General features: G+C 38.0%; 1 protein-coding gene across 1 annotated transcript in view; it reads right to left on the bottom strand.

Annotated features, from left to right (window-relative positions):
* Positions 1-7,432: 7,432 nt before the first annotated feature.
* The window catches only part of TRPC5 (transient receptor potential cation channel subfamily C member 5), a 197,966-nt gene continuing 185,477 nt past the window's right edge, over positions 7,433-19,921 (bottom strand). Inside the window, exons 7-10 of the mRNA XM_077146516.1 lie at positions 18,276-18,479; positions 17,985-18,026; positions 10,347-10,436; positions 7,433-8,707 (exon numbers count right to left, since the gene is read on the bottom strand). Coding sequence (XP_077002631.1) covers positions 8,015-8,707; positions 10,347-10,436; positions 17,985-18,026; positions 18,276-18,479 — 1,029 coding nt within the window. The 3' untranslated portion in view covers positions 7,433-8,014. The remainder of the gene's footprint in view (positions 8,708-10,346; positions 10,437-17,984; positions 18,027-18,275; positions 18,480-19,921) is intronic.

The following is a 19,921-nucleotide window of genomic DNA, read 5'->3' as shown; positions in this document are numbered from 1 at the left end:
CTCTTTGGAGGCTGGAGCTTTTACTTATTGCCCCCTTTCCAGCTAACAGCCCAGTCATAAAAGCCTATGCATTATAAGTTTGCTATTTCTTACAGGTCACATAAAGTTTGGGGAGCCAGTTATTTAATTTACAACATAAGCCATTGGAACTCAGAATGTGTTCTACTACTTAAACACAAATGTTTCATTTGTTAAGTCATTTGGTGGTTCTCAAATTAGTGGTTATTCTATACCTAAATATGTTCTTTAAAGTACCCTCCTTGGGAGGCTATACTCTTATTCCAGTAAGGATGCTACTGCTCCAAACCTGTGTGAAATTAAATTCCAGACTGCAAATTGAACACGGAATCTTGGGGTGATGGAGACCTCTTGTATCTTGATTTGGTGGTGGTTCCAGAGGTATATGCAACTGTCAAAACTCAATGGTACCCTTTGAACTGATGCAAATAATTGTATGTAAATTATTCATCACCAAAGTTGATTTTAAAAATCTGGATTCGAAAGAACAATTCCACATAAGAACCACACAAGAAACTGTCATTGTTTATACTTGTACTTATCCAAGTGCTTATTGTGCAATAGCATTTGAAAAATGTTTATTTCTGATGAGGAAAAGTAATATGCAGCTTGATCACCCCCTTTTTTTTCAAAATTTGGCTCTAAAATTACTGACAACTGTTTCTAAAAATTCAATCTTAAAGGATCATGATTTTCTACCATTGAGGATATTCAGAGACTGCATTTGGATTCTGAAAGCCCTCCTCAAAGCAGAAGTCCAAAATGGTTTTCAGTAGTGGCAGCATTTTAGAATGTGGGTGCAGCTTCTTAAAATAACTATTTTGAAGGTAACATTTATTAGGATGTATAAATTCTGGTATGTTTTTGAAAATAACGTCATTATAACCACACTTTATATGTCTGTTTCAATGTTTGAGACTAAAATAAGACACCATATATATATTTGACTTTCTTTCATACTACTCTTTACCAATTTTAGCTTTTATTCTTCTTTCATCTTGAATTTTGATAAATTCATTTTACTTAGATGAAATTTGTTGAAATCAAATCTTTCAGTAAATGATGAAAATGTGTGTATTTATGAATGCTAATCAATGGCATTATACAATTTAAAATGTAATCCTACTCTTGGACTGGTATGTGGACCTTATGAATAGATACAGTGATCCCAAGATGAGAACTCACTTAGGCTATCATCTGAAATTCAGTGCAAATATCACCCAACCTTTGAAAGAAAAATTTACAGTTTTTTCAGAGCTAGTTTTTATGTACTATTGCACTTCTAGATTTTGTCAGGGAGAAAATGATGAAGTCAAGGTTTTAATCCCGAAATTACATTTTTAAAATGTAGTTTCTGTCACAATCAATTTGGACATCGAAAAAATGGACAATGTGATGGTTAACCTTTATGTTTTAAAGTGCTTATCCACATCTTTACTTTGAAATTTCTTCTATTTGTCTCTCTATTAACACTACCACCATCTACACCTCTAAGCAAGCCCCATTCCCCTACAAAAATCCAGAACCTCCCTTCTGGCTTGTATTCCAAGGGTCATTTTTAATGGTTATATAAGACTGGAAAACTGTCAAGAGGGTTTCTAGGTTGGAAGACAATTGATGGCAATGAGTATTTGGGGAATATATTGAACTCTCTCAGAAAAGACAAAATTGCCAAGCCTAGCTTAACTGTTTTTGAAAATGGTTGGCCACTTTAGGCTGAAATAAAAGACTCACTGCTGCCTACTTGTTCAAGTGCCACATATGCCTTAATATGCGTGTATGTGTTGAGGTGCAGCTCCTGGGATGTTAGATTGCCCTGAAACCTACGCATTAATAGTCAGGAAGCAAAATATACTGCAAATTGGCGAACATGACCTTCAAACTGCAGACCATTGCTACCTACTTCATTTAGTCTGTTTTGGTTGTTTTAAGTCAAAATTAGAATTTGGCGGGGTGGGGTGGGGTGGGAAGGGGGTTAGGCAGATGGTTCTAGGATCATGGATGTATGTACGTTGATAACGATGGTTAAAGTTTTGGGCTCTTGCTGTTACTACAGAAATTGTTTGCCACTCATTTTTATAGTAACACGAAGCCTCTACAGAGTTTTCATAGCTTTTCACATCAGATAAGAACCAGCTTTTGGCATAATGGCATTCCACTTAATTTTATATTTAAATGTTATAATTCTTATTATGGACATGTCTGTCAAATACCACCAATGCTGATGGTGTAGCTTCAAAAATTAACACAATTCAGACCCAACAAACTAAGTAGTATGAGATATAAATCTACTCTAGAGGGGGGAATAAAACGTACTGAGCTAAAAAATGCTAGAGTACTGTGACTTGCTGCCTGTATGTATCGCTCTAGCAATTAACGCCTCTGTTTCTTAGCTTAATAAACATCCAGTTTTCTAAAAGTATAGCTCTAAAAAGCTACCTACTAGCCCCATCTCTGAACCATCTGCAGCATACAGCTGCAAATCCCAGGCCACAAATCAGCATATGAATATCTCCAGTATGTAATAAACCTGAAGAATGCAGACTTATTCTATTTTACCAAAACTATGTATTCTTATATTTTGCAGGCTTAAAGTGTTTTCTTCTGATTGAAATGTTTTACTTTTTTCTTAAAACCAGAAACCTCAAACTCTGATAGTCACAACAATTGCAATATAGCAGATGCTATTCTGGCAATTCATTTTAGCAATTCCTCACCATACATCAGGAAGTTTCTTTCCATCGAAGTTATTCCTGCTCCCCTTCCATTCAGAATGATTTAGTAATTACCAAAAGAGATGATGGGCCAATATCAGAACAATCAAGTGCCATTAAGTCTCACTGCTTATGTGTGTGCTTGTGTGTAGGTGCGTACAACACAAGGTTCCCATGTTTAGAAATTCCCCCAAATCAAAGGAAGCTAAAACCCCCATCTGTTGGAAATGATGATTAAAAGTCATTGAAGATACAGTACAGACGTGTTTCTCTGTACTAACTTAATGTTCACATTGAGTACTTGATTCCCAGTGGCCAGCTCAATACCAACAAAGTGGATATTTGGGACAGTTATCTAAATAAAGCAAGTCAAAGAAATATAATAATTAAAATAATCATAGAGTATTTGAAGTGGGGTCAGGGTTAGGGTCTGGGAAGTAAGATATAAAGAGGTTATTTAAATCACCTGAGCAATTACATAAATTTATGTTGACTATATCTATACAAGCAACCTGTTTATTAGTGTTGTTTTGAAAACTTGATTACCAAAGTAATAAGCTCAATTTTTCTTATGTAGAGGAAAGAATTTCTGCCTAACTTCAGGTACTTTTTACTTGATGGTTTGACAAATGAAGGTCTGGACCAACAAAACCATTAGTCAAAACACCCTCTTGATGCCCCGATAAATCCCAGAGTGATTTGAATAGTGAATAAAAAAGTATTTGCAAAGTCCCCTTAGGGGAATGGTGAGAAAAGGGGAAAATTCAACTTCCCCAAATTGAGTTCTTAATATTCTCACAGGCAGTGGGGACAACCAAAGCATTAGGCTGAGCCCCCAATCTTGGGGTTTGTTCATATGAAACTTAACCCACAAAGGATAGGTCAAGCCTACTTAAAATTAGGCCTAACAGTCACCTCCAAGAGAACCTCTTGTTGCTCAGATGTGGCCTCTCCAGCCAACACAACAAGCAAATTCACCACCCTCCCCTTGTCTATGTGGGACATGACTCCCAGGGGTGTGGACCTTCCTGGCAACGTGGGACAGAAATCCTAGAATGCGCTGAAACTCAGCATCAAGGGCTTGAGAAAATCTTCTCGACCAAAAGGGGGAAGAGTGAAATGAGACAAAGTGTCAATGGCTGAGAGATTCCAGAGTCGAGAGGTTATCCTGGAGGTTATTCTTACGCATTAAGTAGATATCACCTTGTTAGTCAAGATGTAATGGAGAGGCTGGAGGGAAGTGCCTGAAAATGTAGAGCTGTGTTCCAGTAGCCATGTTTCTTAAAAATGATTGTATAATAATAGCTTTCACAATGTGACTGTGTGATTGTGAAAACCTTGTGTCTGATGCTTCTTTTATCTACCTTATCAACAGGCGAGTAAAACATATGGAATAAAAATAAATAATAGGGGGAATAAATGTTAAAATAAATTTAGATTGAAATGCTAGTGATCAATGAAAGGGAGGGGTAAGGGGGATAGTATGTATGAATTTTTTCTGTTGTTTTTTTATTTCTTTTTCTGAATTAATGCAAATGTTCTAAGAAATGATGAATATGCAACTATGTGACAATATTGTGAATTACTGATTATGTATGTAGAACAATAATCATAAGTTAAGAATGTTTGTGTTTGTTATATTTTTTTAAAAAATTAAAAAATTAAAAAAAAACAAAAAACACCCTCTTGAGTCTCACGCACAAGGCAAAATGAAAGCCAAATAGTTATATTTTCTGCCTAAGGTATCGCCTCATATTTTTCACTAAAATTCTCAAGGAAATTTGCAGAGGAGGTTTGCACTGCCATAGAAATATAAAGTTCTTCCTGAACAAGGTATTTGTTTATAATTTACATGATTATTCAAAATATAGAGGCCCTAGTTTTTTAAAAAGTTCTTTAATCAAATTGCAGACATCTTTGTATGTTTTGAACTTAGTTGAAATAGCCTAAATAGGTCACAGTGGAAATAAAAAGTGATTATGTGAGACAGAAAACTGGGAATTTTTCAATATTCCCATCTAAGTAACCAGAAATATAACTCAGGACATTTATATCCCTGTAAAAGTTGGCATTTTCCAGAAACAATGATTTGGGAAATTTATTCTCTATCTTTGAACACCACTGGACTTACAGCTAGAAGTGGAGATACTTCTACAGTGATGATTTTCTAATATTATTCAGACATTTTCTTTGTAATATTTTTACACTTAATATCAGGGAGTATTGAAGGTAAGTATGATGGGATTAAACAAATGAATCCAGGTGCCTAGAAATGATAAGGAAGCCAACTATAATTGAGGTGAACCAAGATATGGATATTTAGACAAATAGTACATGATTCTTGTATTCTTTATAATTGCATTTGACTTTGGAGTACATTTTTAACTTTATATTTAAATATGTCAGTCTGAAGTTTTTGGAGCTTATGACATTTTAGGCAAATGAACAAAAAGATATCTAGTGGCTGTTTCATTATCACATTTACTATATATATATATATATATGCCTAATAATTAATGTCTTGTTTCTATGATCTTGAAGATTTGCATTGTAGTCCCAGTTTTTTTATTGACTGGCTCTGTGACATTGAGCAAGTCATTGTCTTTCTTTGGGTCTCATTTTTTCATCTTTTTTTCCATCTGAAAAATAAGATGTTGGAATAGAATGGATCATTTTAAGGTTCTCTTCTATCTCTAACTTTTTATGTTCATGAATTTATTTTCAAGTTGGCTTGTGCTTTTACTGTGGCCAAAGGACATAATTATGCATTTTAATTTGAAATACCTGTCTTTATAGTAGCTGATCTAGAAAGTAGAGAGTTGAGTACAAATCTCTTTCTTTTCCCAATTTCTATTGAGTTAGAGTTAAGAATAATATTGGTGTCACCAACATGGAAGTTAAAATAATTTTAAAAGCTGTTAAGCTTTTAACCCCCATCCTCTCTGAGGCCTCAGCATGCCTGGTGTAATCTTAAGTCCAAATCACAAAGATGACAACCTGAGAAAATCTGAAAAGAAATGTAGTGTCCCTGAAATACAGGTTTTTTCAGTAGTAGAGATTGGCTACTATAATTTATGCATATTCTCTTTTTAGACATAACTGAGAGCAAACTTCAATATGTTGGAGCATGGCTCCAAGTCTGGCTATCCTTGTTATCTGACAAATTGATGAAGTAACTGCCAGGGCAGTTACACCTAAGTTACTGAAAGTGCATACTTTGTGAAAAAGACACATTTTTTGTTTTTATAACATAGGGCCATGAATTGGTTTTCAGTGCTTTCAATGCGAGTTAACAATATACCAGATTCTATGAATTATTCATAGTGATTTTGACAATTGGAGAAGTTGGATCTGTAACTTTAGAAACTTTCCTGGAAAGTAACCTGTTAATGTCAGGGTTATATGTGATATTCCCACTTAGCCAAGTAGGGTAGAAGTTAGATTTGAGTAAATTATTACATCAGATAGGATCAGGAAATAAGTTTGGAACAACCTCTTGCCAAAGGGATCTTGATACAGCTTGACCTAAACTCCTTGGTCTCCTTTTCTTGGACCTTAACTTTATTCTTCAACACCCCACCCCCACCCTACAATTTGTTTCCTCTCCATGTGGAGCATTATGGCCATCAATCATGCTAGGGATGGAGGCAAGAATCAATCCAAAGAACAAATTACGCTGCCAAACATTACTTTGGAGGCATATTTGCATTGGTTGAAACTCCTTGTTTCACTTACTTTTACCAGAAATTACATAAATTTAGATGGATTCCTATTGGTGTTGACATTTAAAAGAACAAGGTGAAACCTAACTAACTCTCTTACTTTGCTAGGCTACATACTGTTAATTTGGGACCCAGACGCAGGGCTGCTTCAGGTCGTAAGTTAGAGTATAAATTGGGTATACCTTTTGCTAATGTTGGTAAAAACCACCCTTGTTTAGCAAGTTATCCTGCAGTGGTTATCAGATCTGTATTATGGACATAATTTTTTAACTTGAACCTTTGTATTCTGATGAGAGACTCTTAAACTGTGAGAAATAATTTGTTTGGATGTATAAATGCAGCTTCCTTTGAAGACAGTAGACTTTAGACAGAATTTAGATCATGTTTATATTCCATGAATCCACTAGGGTAGCTAATGTTATTTAATGTAGGTTTACATATGCAATTCCACTGCCCCCAATGAATACTAAAACTGCAACCTGAAGTTAGGTAATCTAGATCTAAAATGGTTTTGTTGTGATTTTTTTTTCAGAAAGTAATTAATTTAAATGTAGATGCTCTTTTTCAAATTTTGATACCCCAGATGTCATTTTTCTGATAAAAATATTTTCAAATCCAGGCTTTTATCTTAGAAATGCTTTTGATAGCAATGATTAAAACTGTCAACGGTAGTCAGGATCCTATAAATATACCAGCCAGCTTTTTTTTCTTGCCAATGTATGAGATATAGTAACTGTTGATTAGATTGCAGAAGTTTTTTTTTTAAATAGTACACATCCTAAATACTAATTTTGATACTATCAAATTTTTAAATATAGTAAATGAACTGAAATGTACCAACATAGGAAAGGAATTCACCTAACTTACTCAATGTGACATATACTGTGGGGTAAATTTCTCATTGGCACACATTAGGAAACTTAACACATCTTTAAGAAACAAACAAAACTCAACAGCCCCCATAATAAGGAGAAGCTGTAGTGTTAAAAGGCCAGTTATACCTAGAAACCACAAGCTGACAATTCTTTGGTGTCTATTCAGTCTCCCTTTAATGCTGTTCATTGAACCAGCATGGGCAGCGTGTAGCACTGAAGGACAGCAGATAGGCAGGTTAGTTTGCCTTATCTGATAGCTGGTGGGAAATGTTGACCACATCCTCAGCCCTGTGGGGAAATGGTGTGAGATCCTGAGGAAGGTCAGGAATCTGCAGCAGCAACAATAGCAAAGTGGCACCTGGAGCTTCAAGGAAGCAAGGGTACGAAAAGCCAAGCAAAAGGTTAAGCATCCGACTGCACCTCTGCTGTTTAGAGGCAAACATCCCTTCAGTTGATTGTGAAAATGAACTTAGTGCTTGTAGGTATAAAAAGGCAAATAATAGTAATAATAACAAAACAAAAAGAAGGTAGAGAATGAGGTTATAAAAGACAGTGAAAATAATAGGAGTGGGTATCACTCTCCTTTCTAGGGGGGCAGTGAGGGAATCATATTCTAAGTCACTTCTGAGAGCAAGGAATTAATACATTTTCTGTTGAGTTCCAGAACAGGTGATAGGGGCTTGATTTAGAGCCGAGTTGTAACTTGTTCTTCCTGTCCATCGCCCCATTTGTGCATAAGTAAGTCACATGCCTCTCCCCATGTTTCAAATACATCCTCTGAGGAGTCTAAAAGTTTAGAATTTGAGGAGCAGATGCTGGATGCGCAATGAAGAGAGCTGGAACAGGCTAGAGGGCATTCACTCTGAGCAGAACCCCTGGCTTCACCTAATTCTACCTCACTGAGGTTAATTTCACTTTGAGAACAGGCCTCTGTTTTCCCTTTCTCCATCTGAGAATATCTAATGTCCTGCCACATATAGTGCTGCTGAACAATTGCATCAGAAATTGTGTACATTGGCTCTGAACTGGGATCAGACATACGACCATTAAACTTGGAGAAGAGGAGCCCCAGTTTCTTGAGAGGAGGAGCCATGAAGGAGCGCTTGCTTGATGACTCAGACTTTGATTTTCCTGGAGTGCCACTGGCTCTTGGCATAGTTCTGATGAGAGGTGGCCCATGACAGGCCTTCTTCTTGCAGCCTAAATTGAAAGAGACACTCTTGGATTTGGCCCGAGCCCCACCACTGCTATCATTGGTATCATCTCTCTGAGAGAGTTCATCAGTGCTACTTGTAGAAAAGCTTCTCCTTGAGTGTTTCCTGTTTCCTAAAAGGTCAAGCACTTCATATCGAAAGCTGGAGATGTCCTGCTTTAATTCCTAGGGTAAGAGAGAAGACATCACTTCAAAGTTGGCATTATTGGAATGTTCCAGGTTTTGCCTAATGGCAGACAACAAAACACATGCACAACCAGGAAAATCTCACATTATTTAAGCAAAAGAGAAACATCATAATTTTTTTAGTTGGGCTGGCCATTAGAAAAATTATGCAATTGGTAAAGTTGATTTAAGCACCTCTGTATCAAGTAGACAGCACCAGACTAATCTCTGTTAAAATGTTCACTAACAATTAAGGTATTAGATTAGGGCACTGGCTCTTATAGGCGTCTGCATATCGAAGGACTATGGAAGAGGAAAAATCTTTTAAGACTCAGACGAATGAAACTAGGTAAGTGGGATGTCAGGTGGTGAGACTGCTATTTGGGGACAGGGCTCCGTTAATTCAAATCCCTATGAAATTTCTTCTAAGCAGCTGCCTAGATTCCTAGATTGTTTCTTTAAAAATAATCTTTTGAAAGCTTAAAGCTGAACATGTCATTTCCCTCCTTAAATCTCTTTAATAACTTGTCACTGACCTTAGGAAATAGTTGAAATGCCATACAATAGACTACAGGGTCTTTCAGGACCTGGTACCTGACAACATTTCCTTTTCCTGCTCGCTCCATGCTATCTACTATCCAGCTATATAGAACCATATTCTCTCTTGCCTCTGGACCGTTGTCTATGCTGTTCTCTGTCTAGAATACTCTTCTCCCCAACTTCCCCTTATCTGATTCATTTTCAAGCCTCAGTTTAAATATCACTTTATCTGAGAAGCCTGGCTTCACCCCTACCCCCACCTCCACTAAGTTCCAGATGCATGCCCCTCCTCACAAGTGTTTCCATAGTACCCTTGTTTACTCTGTTAGGATATTCAGTCACCCTATATTATTTTTCACTCAAGAATAGGAGCTGGTTATATCTTCCTAGCAGAGTGCTTGCCCATTAGGGTAACAACCTTCCTATTGCCTTTGAAAATGTGTCTGTGTGTGTGTGTATGTGTGTGTGTATGTGTATGTGTGCTCTAGGATAGGGTTTCTCAACCTCAACACTATCGACATTTTGGGTTGGATAATTACCTTTTGTGGAGGGTTGTCTTGTGCATAGTAGGATGTTTAACAGCATCACTGAATTCTATACACAGGATGCCAGTAGTACTCCCCCTACCAGTTTTGAAAGAAGAATGTCTCCAGACATTGCCAAATATATCCTGGTGAGGGGAGGGGGGCAAATTACAATGGTAGGGTTTCCTAAGACACTAGATTTAATAATAGAATTTTGAGGGTCTTTTAAGTTAAGAAGGCCTCTGAGTCTCCATGCATTTCCCTTTGTTATCTTGCCCCACCTCAAACATCCTTGCATCATCACTTAAAGCACTCAATTCCAACACTGAAAAACACCCAGATGTTAAAAGAATGCATAGGAGCACACTTTTATTCATGAAACTGGTTGTGGTATGACAGACATTGGTAAAATCTCTCCATTTATTGGATAACAGACAATTCTAAGAGAATAAGAATTGTAGCTATTTTTGCTATACTGTATAGGCAGGTGAAATTCCATCTCCAGAAATCTCAAACACTGATGATTAAATGATGCTTAAGAAATGAGAAATTAAACCACCTAATGATTAAATTACCTTGAAATTTTCTTCTGTCAGTCCCTCATTTGTTTTGGAATTTCTTATCATAGCAGCCACATATCTTTTGACTAAATTCCTAATAACTTCCTGGAATTAAACAAAAACATGAATAGGCATTCAGTTTCCTTCTCAGGTTCTCAGTAAATAATAAACCTATACAGGAAATAAAACAGACTTTGAAATAGAAAATCCTCACAGATCCAGCCATACTTCTGAAAAAAAAATCAGTTTATCAGTCAAATGAAGAATCATTTTGCATCTAGTGAATTTGGTGGCAGAGTGAGCAAGTGTAATTAAATTCATCCTAAAGGAAAAATTTAAATCCACGCATAAGGTAAACATGGATTCACATTTATAGAATAATGGGAGTGAAATAATCTTTGAATGTCTGTAGTCAATATCCTTTCTCTTCAGGCCAGATTAAGCTTTAACATTCCTAGTAAAATGAGAGTTTTCCTCGTTTTATATTTATAGAGTTTTATATTCTTTGGTGTCACTAGGTCTGCTGATTTCAATGTCCATTAATTTATATTGTCAAGATATTTTTCTCAGAGTTAATCTACACTTCTCATTTACAGTGACAACCTCTTTTTCTTTAACTTCTAGAGGAATGGCACACATATGGTCACTATGCATTGTTATTAGTTGTGGTGATGAGATATCTACTACTTATCACAACGTGTTAAGCACCATGCCAGGCAACATAAATATACACGCACACAAACGCAGGCATACATACTAACAACAACACTATGAGTTAAGTTTTAAATTATCCCCATTTTATAGATGAAAAAATTGAGGCTCAGTTAGGTTAAGTAACTCGTTCGAGGTCACATAACTAATGGCAAAATTAGGATTCAATTCTACTTCATTCTAATTTAGTCATAGCCAATGTTACATTTATTACTTCTGTTACTATGTGAACTTGAAGAAGTCACTGACATGCCTATGAAACAATTTTTTTTTGAGGATCGTGAAATAGAAAATGAAGGCAATGAGTCTTGCCTAAGACTCATTATTGTGAAAATAATGAGGGTCAGAGGCAGGAGAGGGAGAGAAAGGTTATCTACTAAATACTGTATTTTTTGTTTCTCTTGTTACTTATGGCTGAGGAGGAACAAAGCTAGGGGAAGTGACCTGTAAAATCTGTAGGGACGAATTTCCTCCAAGTCTGGCAGAATATTTTCATACTTCGGGTTTATTTTGATCAAGAAGGTGAGAGAGAGGAGTCTCTTATTTGTAATTCGCGAGGATTAGTCTCAGGAAATGTTTCCAACATTTGGAAGTTAAGTTATTTTTCTGGCTGGTGAGAAAAAAATGTCCTAATGTTTATTAGATTAATTGCTTTTCTAAAATGCTGAAGTGCTTATCTACTCTGATTAAAGTCATGTTTGTAATTCAAGACCTAAGTTCCTAAAATTCAGATAAGCATTTACCTCATTGAGATTAGTGTCTTCCTATTATATATTCCTTACTTACTTACTATATAGTCCCATAACACTCTGTAATTCTTCTTCACAGTAAGTTATATCTTCTAACCACTAATTAATACTTGTAAATGATTTTAATGTCCAATATTTTATTTAAATCGAACAGAAATTTCTGAACATTTATATCTCTGAATACATTAAAGAATTTTATTATTAACTGCTAAAAATTATTTATTTCCTACGCAAATAAATTTTATTCCTTATAAAAGGTGTTTTGTTGATGTTCTGGAGAGGCTGGTCCCTCTGGGTTTCAAGACGTATCTGGCCTAGAACCCATCTAAGTAATCTTAGTACATGAAACTTTTGTAGAATCACACATAGAGCCCTAGGTGTTCTTTAGGGTTAACAGAAAAGGTTTAGGTTGAGGTTTGGCAAAGCATGGTAATTAGCAATATCTAGCTAAAGCTTGCATAAGAGTAGCCTCCAGAATAGCCTCTTGAATCCATTTGAACTCTTAGCCATTGATATGTTATTTTGATACATTTTGTTTCCCCTTTTTGGTTAGGAAGGCATGATCGATCCCACGGTGCCTGGGCCATACTCATCCCTGGGAGTCATGTCCCACGTTTCCAGATTTTCACCCCTGATGTCATGTCCCACATTGGGGAGGGTAATGATTTCACTTGCAGAGTTGGGCTTAGAGAGAGGCCACATCTGTGCAAAAAAGAGGTTTTCTGGAAGTAACTCTTAGGCATAACTATAGGTAGGCTTAGGTTCTCAACTTTAGAAATAAACTTCACAAAAGCAAGCCTCAAGATCAAGGGCTTCACCTATTGACTTGGGAGTCCCCAGTGTTTGAGATAGTATCAGGGGTTTCCCCAGTGTAAAGCTTAATAGTTTCATATTTGTTCTCTTGTCCCTCAAGGGACTTTGCCAATACATTTTTTTTTTTTTTTGCATGTGCAGGCTCCAGGAAATGAACCTGAGTCTCCCGCATCACAGGTGAGACTTCTACCACAGAGCTACCCTTGCACCGCCCTGCCAATACATTTTAATTAACTGCCCAACATACTCTGGGATATATCTGGATATTATATTAGGCTATACAGAATTACAAGCCCTCATTCTCATTCTGGGCTTCATGTGTTTAACTTGTTTAGCTATCCGGACAGGTTAAGTTAGATTACGTGCTACAGAAAATTTAGGTTTTGAACAAAATAAACCTGAGACTTCCTTTGGTCTCATGCAGTAGGTGAAGTACTAAAATACAGACATTGTCATCCTTATCCCTGCATTCTGATTCACTTTAGTCCCAGTCCGATCAGCTTTGTTCTTATCTCTAATTAAAGCCTGATCTTTTCTGGTTTCTTTAAGAGTTGTTGTATGTAACAATGCTGACTTTCAGAGCTGCAGAACTCCAACTCTGAGTCTTAGGTGCCAAACAGGTACCCAAAGTTCCAGGGAGATACCAGATTATATATGTATAGCACAGCATCTCAATGCAATGATTTTTTAAAAATGTATTTCATCTCTACTAGAAAATAAAGTTTATAAAGGCTGAAAGATCTTGTTCACAGCAATTTCATTTAGTGTTCTAGCATAGTGTCTGACACATAATAGGTATTCAATATATATTTGTTGAGTGCCCAACAACACACTCTATTTTAATCTCTAAGAAGACAGCTTTCTAAGTCATGGGTGTTGATGATCAAGCTGAGGCAGTGTTAAATGTCAGAGAACAAGATTACAAATCAGGTAATTCCACTCTGAAATACTTCAGCCTTTAAAGAATTTCAACCTCTCCAAGTGTCCTACTCCAGGGTGGAGACCTAGGGCCCAGGTCCTCCTTCCATATTGAGAGTGCACATAGCCACCTACAATGACTGAGACAGAAGCTGAAGGTCATCACATCTCTTCAGGGAGGTGGGGGGTGGGAGAGAATATACAGATGGTTTTGTAAACAGAGCATTAAAACTCCCCTTCCTTGATCACTGTTGATAACAAATCTCCAAACCCTGTGTCATGAGACCCTGTTGAAACTCTGTCCTCACACCTTTGTCCTAAACCTTTATACACTCTTGCAGTTCCCTACTCCCTTTGCAGAGCACTAACTTCCATTTTACCTCCATTGCAAAGAATCTTCTCCTATTTGTAAGTCCTAATAAAATTCATGTCTAACTCTGTGCCTGGTATATTCTTTGGTCTCGGCTGCCCTGACCCATGTTTTTCAAGAATTAGATTGGAACAATTAGTGAGCCAGCCAGGAGACCAAGCAGCCCCTGCTGTAGTGGGCATGAGTCTTGGGAAGGGAGAATTCTTGGGGGTAAATCCAAAATTGGCCTCTTTTGTTCATGCGGGGAGTGGTAGCTGCCCTCCTAGATGAATGGGGATCACTGCGAGGGTATGGGGATGTCCTGAAAACTCCGGAGGGCTTGTTAACTGTTTTGCAACAGATAGCAGGACAACTATATTTCCCGTAAGAAGAAAGGAGACCACCAAATAGCAGCAGACATAGCATGGCCCTGTTAGGAGCCCTGGGAATGGCTACCAAGGCTGAACAAGCAGCGAAAGCCACTGTGTGTCATTTAGAAGACATTTGAGAAGCAAAGGATAAAGTAACACCACCTGTATGCAGGGGTTCCAAAGGTTATGTCTTTATTATAAGAAATTAGCACTCAATTATTTCATTATCACTTTTAGATTTAACTAATACTTTGTTTAGTATTAGTTGACTTGCCTTAAATAAGGCCAGTCAACCTGCTTTCACCTTCATCTAGGAAGGAGATCAAAGGACTTTCTCCATACTCCCACAAGGCTATTTATATGGCCTGACCATCTGCCACAGCCTGGTGACAAAGGATTTGACTAAATGGAAAAGTCGCTCATGTGTAAATTTATTTCATTAAATTGGTATGTCATGTTAATCAGTAACTGTTTTTCAGAACTAAAAGAAGCCTCAGGTTCATTGTTACCTCACCCTTGAGAGTTGGGGATTGGTAGTTATTCATAACAAACTGCAATGCCTTGGCTGCAATGTTAAATTCTTAGGTGTTGAATGGTTGGGTAAGACAAAAATTATTCCTTCTGCAATAAATGATAAGGTACAATGTTTTCCTATGCCACGTACACCAAAACAACTAATGGCTTTCTTGGGGTTTTGGGGTATTGGAAACCTTTTGTTCTTCGCTTAGCCCAAATGTAAAAACTTTTGTATATGCTAATTAGAAAAAATCATACTTGGAATTGGCAGGACCTCCAGTAGGCTGCTTTTGAAAAGGCAAGAAAGGGAAATAGTACAAGCATAAGCACTGGGTGGGGTGTGCATCCAGACTCGCCCTGGCAAATTGGATGTAGCCAGCACTGATATTGGCTTTGGGTGGGGTCTGAGGCAGAGGCGGTATTCTAAACGAATGTCCCTTGTCTTTTGGTCACAATTATAGAAAGGGGCAGAACTGAGAAATAGTCTCCTGGAAAATAAATTGTATACTGCATATAATGCCTTATTACAGATAGAGGACTGAAACCAAGATGCCCAGTCACCTTAAAAACAGCCATCCCTATTCAGGAGTGGATAACCAACAGCTTCTAAGCCATGCTCTGGCAGTGCCCAACTGAGCACACTGAGCAAATGGAAAACCTACTTGCCACAGTGCAGCATTTTCAATACAAATAGCCCTCTGAGTGCAGAAATGCATGGGATTCTTAGAACAGTGTCCTATACAGAAGATTCAATAGTAAAGTCGTTGCACCTGAAATAGCTGTTGAACTGGTCATTATAGAAGGCACAGGTACCATTCCCAAGTCTGCTTAGTACATTGATGAGTCCACTAGAGGGCAGCCTCCTACATGGACAGCTGTGGCAGTACAACCCAGTACTGACACCATATGGTGGGAGACTGGTGCTATGCAAAGCAGTCGATGGGCTAAGTTAAAAGCAGTGTGGATAATAATAGTACATAAACCAGGAGATATGATAACTATCTGTACCAACAGCTGGGCTGTTTACAAAGGCCTTATGACCTGGAAGGCAACCTAGAACAATAGGCAGTCATAGGTCATTCCCTATGGAATAAGGATAAGAATTGTGGAAAAACATCTAGGATACCTGCCAGTGACAGAATGTAACTGTCTATCATGTCCCTGCCCACATACCCAACATATTACCTGGTAATATGGAGGCAATGCACTCACAGAGATACAGAGCAGCACAGCTGAAAACAGGGAAACAATGGAATGGCTTCATCAGAAAAGCAGGCACTGAGGTTATCAAACTCTGTGGTGTCTGGCCCAGCAGTTCCAGCTGCCAGTCAGGTGCCAGCAGCAAGTGGACATCACTAGAGAGTACCCTTCATGCTCCCTGAATCAACCACACAAACTACCACATCAGATGGGACACATTGGTCAGTCACAAATTCCAGTGACCTTGTGGCAAGTGGACGACATTGGGCCCCTTCTGCTCTTGGAGGGGAAGAGGTATGCTTTTACTGCCATGGACATGGCTACACCACTGATGTTAGCTTTCCCGGTGGGGAAGGCAAACCAGCAGGCCACCATCAGATGTTTGGATGAGTGCTCTGTAAGGAGTGCTATAACAGACAGTGATCAGGGGAATGCTTTCTTTGACAGATAGGCCAGCCTGGGCCATGGATCACGACATCATGTGGACAGTCCATCTGCCCTACAATCCCACAGGTGCAGGCCTTATTGAAAGAATGAATGGCCTGTTAAAGGAACAGCTAAAAGATGGTAAGAGGTCCTTGCAACAGTGGACTAAGAAACTCTATTATCAGGCCTTAACTGGCTTGAATGCAATGCTGGGAGCTGCAGCCCCAGCTCCTATTGAAATGCTAATGTAGGATCAATGCAGGCTCTGAGAACTAAATTCTAAGTTTAAGGGTTAGCTGCTTTATAGGTGGAATGGTAATTTGTTTTGCCTATGCCTCAGACCATACAAATAGGGGAGAATGAAGTTCTTTGTCTTTAGTGCTGGCCTATGCAGCCATACTGGTTGGGGATCTTAAGCCCATAGGATATAGGCATCACCCAAAATATTGTAATCTGACACTAGCTCAGGGCTTCTTATTCCCTTGAGAACCTTATGTATAACTAACAATGTCAAGGTGGAGGACTCTCAAAATTTGCAAGGGGAAAATATCTGATATTTAAAATCTTCCCAAAATGTTCCTCTGCCTAGTACCGTGTTGTCAACCAAATGAAACTTTAGCATGTGTATTGTTAGACCCTTTATTGTTCCCCATAAAGATCTTTTTTTTTGTTTTGCCCATAGCGCCCTAGCAAACACCTTCCAACAGTGGGCTTCAGCAGTAACGCATGCCCACAATCGAACCCAACGTTGGTTTTGCACGGACTTGCCATCTTCAGGCACGACTGGCCTTCACTGGACTGTGACCCATGTGAACTGGACTGTGTGGAATATCGTCCCAGTATGGCAGAATTCAGCACATTGGAGAATCTGGAAAAGAATCTCAAGGGGCTTGTCTAAATGATTTAATTCCCTTTCTTGGCCAAGGTGACATCTCTTTGTGGGGTTGTTATCTCTGTGTGGGGAACTCCTAATGCTGTGTTGTCTCTTATACTGCTGTTGTGGATGAAATGTCTGTCCTACGGTCAACATAGTCTGCTACGTGGGGGTGGAATTGTGGAGACCTACGGCCCAGGCCCCACTTCTATATTGAGATAACTTATTGCATGTAGCCACCTATAATGACCAGGGCAGAAGTTAAAGGTCATCACGTGTCCTCAAGGAGGAGGGTGGTGAATGTACAGATGGTATCATAAACAAAGCATTAAAACTCCCTTCCCTGATCCCTGTTGATAAAAAAAAACCCTCCAAACCCCTGTGTCATGAGCTCTGCTGAAAATCTTTTCCCACATCCTTTTCCTTAACCCTTATAAGCCCCTGCAGACCCTGCCCCCTCTGTGGAGCACTAACTTCCATTTCCCAACCAGCCACCATTAGGAAGAATGTTCTCCTGTTCGTAAGTCTTAATAAAATTCATGTCTAACTCTGTGCCTGGCATATTCTTCGGTCTTGCGGCTGCCCGGATCCATGCATGCTCTTCAAGACTTGGGTTGGAACACTCAGTCAGAAGGGATTATGTCCAGACAGCCAGAGTAGATTTTGCTTTTACTCCACAGAACTGGCCAAGAACTATTGTGCTTATTCTTTGTGAGAAAGCTTTACCTGATAATGTTGATTCTGTATCAGACTGTCAGCATGCCGTTCCTATAATTTAAAATGGATAAAGAAGTTACATCGGCAGTCTCCCAGCTCCCCAACCCCCCTGCCCTCCCTCCACTGGAACATATTTTAAAATAGTAGGACTGCAGAATAGCCAGAGTGCCTGCCTGACAAATTCCCAAAGCCTCTGTAGGCCAGAATGACTTTATGATGCTTCGGATAGGGAGTTTTTACTAGAAGGGAAGGTAGGAAATAGTTTTATTTTAAAAAAGAAACAATCTTGAAAACCCTTACTGTGAAGCTTCTCAGGTTGTGCCTTCTCCGTCTACCATCGGGGTCTCTTTTGGGGCAGAAGGTATTGTTGAACCAGTTACCAAGGTATAGAAATGACTTGGGACTGGGGATGATGTTGAAAGGAGGTGGCAAAGTGCCACCTTCATCAAAGTAACTCATCCAAAGCTTTGTCCTTGCAAACTTCCACTCAATATCCGCATGATCCTGTAAGAGACAGGAGTTCAAGGATTTGTGATGGGAAATTATAAAATGCACCTATGTCTCATTCTAAAAGCTCTATTCCTTCTGAGGGCACTCTTCCAGTTTCTATAAAAAATCAAATTATGCATACCATGTAACACAGTAATCCCACTTTTAATAATTTATCTTATCAATATACTTGCAAAAGGATGTAAATATTGGGCTGCTCACTTCAGCATGACTTGTAATAGGAAAAGCTTGGCAACAACCTAAATATCCAAGAGTAGGAGACTGGTTAAATAAATGATGTTACATCACAGAATGGCATAAAATAATAATACTGGAAATATAGTCAATCAATAAACATTTTACATATAAAACTTATACATATACATATATGTACATATATAGCCTGTCAGGAACCTTAAAAAACTTCCAATACCTTTAAGTAAAAAAAATCAATATGAAGCTCAATATATGTTGTATTCAATGACCCCATTTATGCACTGAAAAATTCTTCATATTACATGCTTACATGTTCACTAAACTGTAAATAGTATTTTTAAGGAGTGGGGCTGGGATGGGGAAGTTCTCTTTTTTTTATTCAATTTTACTGAAGAATAACTTACATGCAATGAAATTCATACACTTCAAGTGCTTGACGAGTTTTTAAAAGGTTATGTTCCTGTATAACTACCATTGTAATCAAGATATACACACACACTCACATAGATAGTGTACATTTCTGAGACTTTTGAGACTTGTATGGACTCGTGTAACCATCATCACAACCAGGATTTGGAAGAGTTACATCACAGCCAAAATTCCCTGGTGTTGCCTTTTTGTAATCAAAACCTCCCCCAACCCTTAAACTCTAGCAATACTTCTCTGTTCTCTATCCCTGTAGTTTACCTTTTCCAAAATGTCATGTAATAAATCATACAGTAGGTAACTTTTTGAGACTGGCTTATTAAACTCAGCGTAAGGCCTTCAGGACTCATTTTTATTCCTGTATGTATTGATAATTCGTTCTGATTTATTGGTGAGTAGTTTTCCATTATATGGCTGTACTATGATTTCTTTATTCTTCCACTCATTGAAGGACATTTGGTTGTTTACAGGATTTAGCAATTGTAAATAGAGCTAATACAAACATCTGCGTACAGGCTTTTATGTGAACATACATTTAAATCTCTGGGTTAAGTATCTAGGAATGGTATTGCTGAGTCATGTGATAAGTGTAAGTTTAACCTTATAAGAAATTGCCAAACTGTTTTCTTGAGTGACTATACAATTTTATTTATTTATTTTTTTATTTATGATACATAACCACACACAAACACAAACATATGATCTTTCCATTCTTTTTATATAATCGATAACTCACAATATCATCACATAGTTGTATATTCAACATCATGATCATTTCTTAGAACACTTGCATCAATTCAGAAAAAGAAATAAAA

The sequence above is a fragment of the Tamandua tetradactyla genome, chromosome X (assembly GCF_023851605.1).
Source record: "Tamandua tetradactyla isolate mTamTet1 chromosome X, mTamTet1.pri, whole genome shotgun sequence".
Classification (NCBI taxonomy): Eukaryota; Metazoa; Chordata; class Mammalia; order Pilosa; family Myrmecophagidae; genus Tamandua; species Tamandua tetradactyla.
This window is presented reverse-complemented; position numbering and strand designations above follow the sequence as displayed.